General features: G+C 39.1%; 1 protein-coding gene across 1 annotated transcript; it reads left to right on the forward strand.

The window, feature by feature from the left end:
• Window positions 1-101: 101 nt before the first annotated feature.
• npffr1l1 (neuropeptide FF receptor 1 like 1) lies at window positions 102-5,198 on the forward strand. The gene is made up of 4 exons (XM_079599942.1): window positions 102-276; window positions 806-1,092; window positions 1,210-1,309; window positions 3,427-5,198. The coding sequence occupies exons 2-4, from the start codon at window positions 822-824 to the stop codon at window positions 4,235-4,237; spliced, it is 1,182 nt and encodes a 393-aa protein (XP_079456068.1). The 5' UTR covers window positions 102-276; window positions 806-821; the 3' UTR covers window positions 4,238-5,198.
• Window positions 5,199-6,260: the final 1,062 nt, after the last annotated feature.

The raw sequence follows: 6,260 nt of genomic DNA on the forward strand, positions 1-6,260 counted from the left end.
AAGATTTCTACATATTCTCCCCCTGTATTAACTACTGTATGATGTTTAAATGACATTCTCGTATTACGTGATTAAAACTATTATGATCGATGACGTCACTCGCTTGACATCCAGCTGTCACCGCATTATAGTGGAATACTGTCGCGTCGCGCGCATGTTTCCAGTTCACTGCGCTTTACGATGAAGTGAGAGTTGCGCATTGCAGCCAGAACACAGAACACAGCAACCTGCTCATCACACGAGTGGATTTAACACAGGCACACACACACGCAACAGGTGAGCAGTCCTATTCGCTTTTCGACTGATATCATCTTTTCTATGATACGCTATGTTGCAATACTTTTTTGTTGTCATTAAAACTTTTAAAATACGAAATTGAAAATGTCATACTGTGGCTATAGATGCTGAGCTGATTAAAGTCTCGTGTTTATACTTTGAATAACACTTATGCACAACAGTAAAAAATTATTTACTATTGTTTTAAGAATTTGTTATGCAAACTAATCCTAATAACCTAAACTAATAATATATATATAATTAATAAATGAATGTAAATCTATATTTTACACTAGTTAACACCAGCAAAGACTTTTGTCGTCCTGTTAGAATTATTTGAACAATTAATAATTGATTAAAAGGAAGTTCATTTTTAAACAAGAAAGTCCTTTGTGGTGTGTTTCATACATTTTCATAATTTAGATATCTCATCATCAATAAATTGTGGAGATTTTTTTTTTTTTTTTTTTGCAGTATTTGATCAAACCAATATGAATATCTTATCAGAATGAATATTTCCCTTTTCAAGATGCAAAATAGACAAAATGAACCTCTCTGCTGACAACCTCACTTCGGACAACTTCACGCTCCTGCCGTATTACATCCACTCGGCAGGGATGGCGGTCAGCTACGTCCTCTCATACCTGCTGGTGCTGCTCCTTTGTGTCGTGGGGAACGGACTCGTCTGCCTGGTGATCATCAGGAACCGCAACATGCGCTCGGTCACTAATCTCTTCATCCTGAACTTGGCCATTAGTGATCTGCTGGTGGGCGTGTTCTGTGTGCCCACCACACTGATCGACAGCCTCATCTCAGGTCAGTGGTCATCATCTTCATCAGCATTGCCATCATTATAATATTATCATGACTTCCATAATCACAGTCGTCAGATTTCTGCTTCATGTGACAATCATGTCCTTGATTTCTTGACAGGTTGGCCTTTTAGCCAGATCACCTGCACTGTGAGCAACCTGGTCCAGGGCATGTCAGTGTCCGCTTCTGTCTTCACCCTGGTTGCCATAGCAGTTGATAGGTAATGATTTTTAATTTTACATACAGAAAAGGCATAAACCTAGTCCAAGACTAAAATGCATTATTGAGCTGTTTTAACTAAAAGTAACTGATATATCTTAAAATATGCCAGTGCCATTGTTTTGTCTCAAGATGGACACCAATGTGTTTTTCTAAGGCATGTTTATAAAAGTAACTTAAATGTCATGATTAAACTAAAGCCTAATTCTGGCTTAATCTAAGGCTTGCCTGTGAAACTGGGCCATAGTCATTTAACATTTTCATTAGAAAATGATTCTGGGTAAAGTAGTGTGTAGTGCAATAAATAAGCTTTTGTGTCAGATAGATGGGAAGGTCTGTGGTTCTTTTAGAGTATAATTGGCAACTATGCACTCAGGGACTACGAAACACTGCTGCTGGAAAATTGCCATCTCAAAAAGCATTATTTGATCTCGCTGTGTTATTATAAACTATGCAATTTACCTGCATAGGCTTGTACATCTTTCATTTTGTTACAGTGGTTGTTTGACACGTTATTTGAGCATGTCAACAAATGATGATACTTTAGTTTGAGTTTGGTCAATATTTTTTGTAATACTGTTAATAAAGGTACATAATGCAACTTTTTTGTGTGAAAAAATAACAAGGTTTAAATCATCTTCTTTCAAAGTGTTTTTTTGTCTTACCCTGATTCACTATGGTAAGCCTATTATAAGTTTGATATTTTAGACCGGACGGCATGCTTTTTACGGGAAATTGCGTACATGTGTACGTCACTCGCCCGTGTGTGTCTCGTCAAATCCGTAAATAAAGAAAAGTTGCTTCGGCTACTTGTTGTGTGTATGGCTGGGAGGAGTGACGGTAGTTGTCACAACAAGTGAGAAAGGTTGACATGGAGCAGCTAAATCTTTAAAGGAACACTCCACTTTTTTTGGAAATAGGCTCATTTTCCAACTCCCCTAGAATTAAACAGTTGAGTTTTACTGTTTTCGAATCCATTCAGCCGATCTCCGGGTCTGGCGGTAGCACTTTTAGCATAGCTTAGCATAGATCATTGAATCTGATTACACCGTTAGCATCTCTCTCAAAAAAATGACCAAAGAGTTCCGAAATTTTTCCTATTTAAAACTTGACTCCTCTGTAAATACATAGTGTAGCCTACTAAGACCGACAGAAAATGAAAAGTTGTGATTTTCTAGGACAATATGACTAGGAACTATACTCTCATTCCTGCGTAACAATCAAGGAACTGTGCTGCCGTACCAGCAGGCGCAATGATATTACAAACTTAGAGCCGGTCACGTTGGAAGTTTCCTAGCTGGGAACTATTTTCAGGCGCTGCATGCGTAATATCATTGCGCCTGCTGGTACGGCAGCACAGTTCCTTGATTATTACGCAGAAATGAGAGTATAGTTCCTAGTCATATTGGCCTAGAAAATCGCATCTTTTCATTTTCTGTCGGTCTTAGTACACTATGTATTTACAGAGGAGTCAAGTTTTAAATAGGAAAAATTTCGGAACTCTTTGGTCATTTTTTTGAGAGAGATGCTAACGGTGTAATCAGATTCAATGATCTATGCTAAGCTATGCTAAAAGTGCTACCGCCAGTCCCGGAGATCGGCTGAATGGATTCGAAAACAGCAAAACTCAACTGTTTAATTCTAGGGAAGTTGGAAAATGAGCCTATTTCCATAAAAGTGGAATGTTCCTTTAAAAAAAAGGCCAAAGAAAGGAGCTTCTGCTGGCAAAAAGAGAACATGTCAGAGCTTGTAATAAAACAAGAATCAACATTGTCTTGGCTTTTCAGAGATGGCGAGAACTGATGGATTTGAAATGTTGCAAAACATTTGTATTGAACAGATAAATTATCATATGTATCTCTCTAACAGAGTTTATTGTAAAGCATTATCTATTGTGAAGGGTAATTTCATTATGGTTGTTGTAGCGCTGTGCTATTGACATGTCTATTAACGGGTAAAACTACAGTAACAGTTTATTAATCAAGTACAAAAGCAACAGCATAAAGCATAAAATGTCTAAAATATCAGCAGAATTCCTAGTTTTTTAATAACTAGTTTCAGATAATAATATCCCTGTATTTAACTGAGTACTTAAGCATTACACGTGTCTATCGACAGGTTTACCGGGATTGTTTACCCTTTCCATCACCGCCTGAGGCCGGTCACTGCGCTCTTCGCCATCATCTTCATATGGCTGCTCGCTTTTGCCATCATCTTTCCTTCCGCTGCGACCCTGACCGTCATTCACCTGGATGACATCTACATGGTCCAGGACAACCAGATCTACCCACTGTTTGTGTGTTTCGAGGACTGGCCGAGAGCCGACATGCGACGAGTTTACACCACAGTAATCTTCATCCATGTTTATCTGGCCCCGCTGGGTCTCATAAGCATCATGTACGGCTGCATCGCTGCCAAACTCTCCAACAGCCTACGGGAGAATCGAGCTCGCTCCAGGAGGAGGATGAAAGTCATCAAGATGCTCATCATGGTTGCCGTTCTCTTCATGGTGTCCTGGCTGCCGCTTTGGACTTTGATGCTTCTTACGGACTATCAGGATCTGGACCGCCAACAGATTGACTTCTTAAGCAGCTATCTTTTTCCTGTAGCTCATTGGCTGGCGTTCTTCAACAGTGGGGTAAATCAGATCATATACGGCTTCTTCAACGAGAACTTCAGGAGGGGCTTCCAGGCCGCTATGGCCTGCGGCTCCTGCAACTCTGTTGGGTTGGAGATGTGTCACACGCACTTTGCTCTCCTGCCCCCTAACAAAGTATCCAACGGGAGCCGAGTTGTGACCAACAGACGGAAAGATTGCTGCTTCGCTGTAATGCCCCAAGGGGCGGCTAATGGTATTCAGGGAATTCTCCTTGAGGACATGAATGGAATTACAGCCTCCCACAGAGTTATAGGAGCCTGGATGGAGTGAAGGATTGAGGAGTTCTATATAAAGCTGTAGCATTGCCATTCTTCTCAATGACTCAAGTTGCTCAGTTTGCTTCATAGGCAATCAGTCCCCAAACATGTGATTCTGAACTTTTCAACCTTTTTGCATGTTGCTCGCAAAAATTATTTCCGAATAAACGGCTACTTGTGAATGGCTGTCAATGGATAAACATGCTTAATGGTCTGCTTAACAGGATGATGAAAAAAACCCAATGCCAGACACAGTACAGGATTTATCACACATATCTGGGAATAAATTAATTCAAAAGAGCAACCAAAAAAAAAACCATGCATTATGTTTCCATTCCGAAATACTATATACTTGACATCATTGGACATCAAACCACATGTGCCTTGTGAATACTGTATATTTGTAAAAAAAAAAAAGTAGGGATTTTTAAAAATCATTTATTTTTATTTTTTTAACATATATGACTCTTAATCCACTTTTATTCTCATTTAATCCTTCTGATATGTTTTGTCAGTAATGATTTACACAGATGGAAAAGTTTTACCTGCTTTAAAATGTGCAAAGTGTAAAGGCACTGATGGAAACAAAAGGGCAACGAACCTTTTTGTATATTGCATGACTATAAGTGGATATGTGGGAGGTATTTTGTGCCCATTACTCTTTATTGAAGTAACATGTAATGCTAAATACAGAAGCACAGAGAAAAAAGAAAAACAATTAAATGATGTTTTTACATACATTGTGAGGTTATTTAATGTGTGGTCACACTATGCTGTAATGAACATTAATATTTTCTGTCAGCTCAGTTCTTGCTGTCCAGATTTAGGAGTGTTATTGCCTCTGAAAGCACCATATTATTTTGCTGCTATGTTGTCATTAGTAACACATTGTTATACAAGTTCATGGAATCATAACTGAAGATAAACCACCTAACTGGAAAATAAAGCCATTAATTGTGTAAAATGTGACCGCTAAAATGTTTACCGGAGTCAATTTTTTTTATTGTAAATATGTTAATTACGTATATTCGATTAATTGCTTCTGTTTTTCACCATATTTGCAAATGTTCTGTTAATTGTAATACCTTGCTTAGTCATTTTTATACCATGTGGATTTTGTAAAACAAGCTAGCATTTCCACTCTTGGGCATGTAATTCATATTTTAATAGGTTGGTGCTGCTAAATGCCTCTGATATTGAGCTACTAACACATACGTTTTACATTCAATTGCAAGTAAGGTGACCCAGGAAAAAAAATGGTACAAAAGTTGTCACTGGTACGGTACACTTTACAATAGTTCTGACCTTTTCCATTGTCCCCAGTGACAGCTTTTGTACCTTTTTTCTAAGAGTGTGAGAGCCATTATGTAGGGTTGTTCCAAACAGAAGGGCTCAAAAATAGCCTCTACACAGGGCCAGTCATCATACATCTGCACCAGGTTTGCCAAATGTAATGTAGTTAAACCAGCTTGGTCTGCAAACATGCTCTGGTTTTGAAACTTTTTAAAATCCATATATATTCTTGTATTTGGGTGTAAACAGTCCTATTCAACCTGCTCTGAGCGGGATTCGAACCGGAGTTACTGTGGTGTGGGAGGTGCCTCTTGAGGCCAGAGGAGTGAGTTTACATGCACAGTTGTTACTGACCCGAGGCCATTACACACACACACACACACACACACACACACACACACACACACACACACACACACACACACACACACACACACACACACACACTCCTAAACCCCATCTGGGTCACGGCACCAAAACCAGTTCCACTCAACCCGTTTTGAGCGGGATTCGAACAAGAGTGACCAGTGTGGGAGGCGGGCGCGCTAACAAGATAAATGAGAACCGCAGCCGATAGTGTCAATATAAAAATAAGTCAATGGTTTTGCATTCCCTCAAGAAACTGCAAAACATTTAGCAAGCGAACAAAAAGTTTCTCAGGGAAATGCAAAACATTGGTGAGAGAACTCAAAAGCATTGCCAAATCAAGTCACATATGTCAAGATATTTAGAGAAAACTATTA

Source organism: Phoxinus phoxinus (genome assembly GCF_949152265.1).
Source record: "Phoxinus phoxinus genome assembly, chromosome: 23".
NCBI lineage: Eukaryota > Metazoa > Chordata > Actinopteri > Cypriniformes > Leuciscidae > Phoxinus > Phoxinus phoxinus.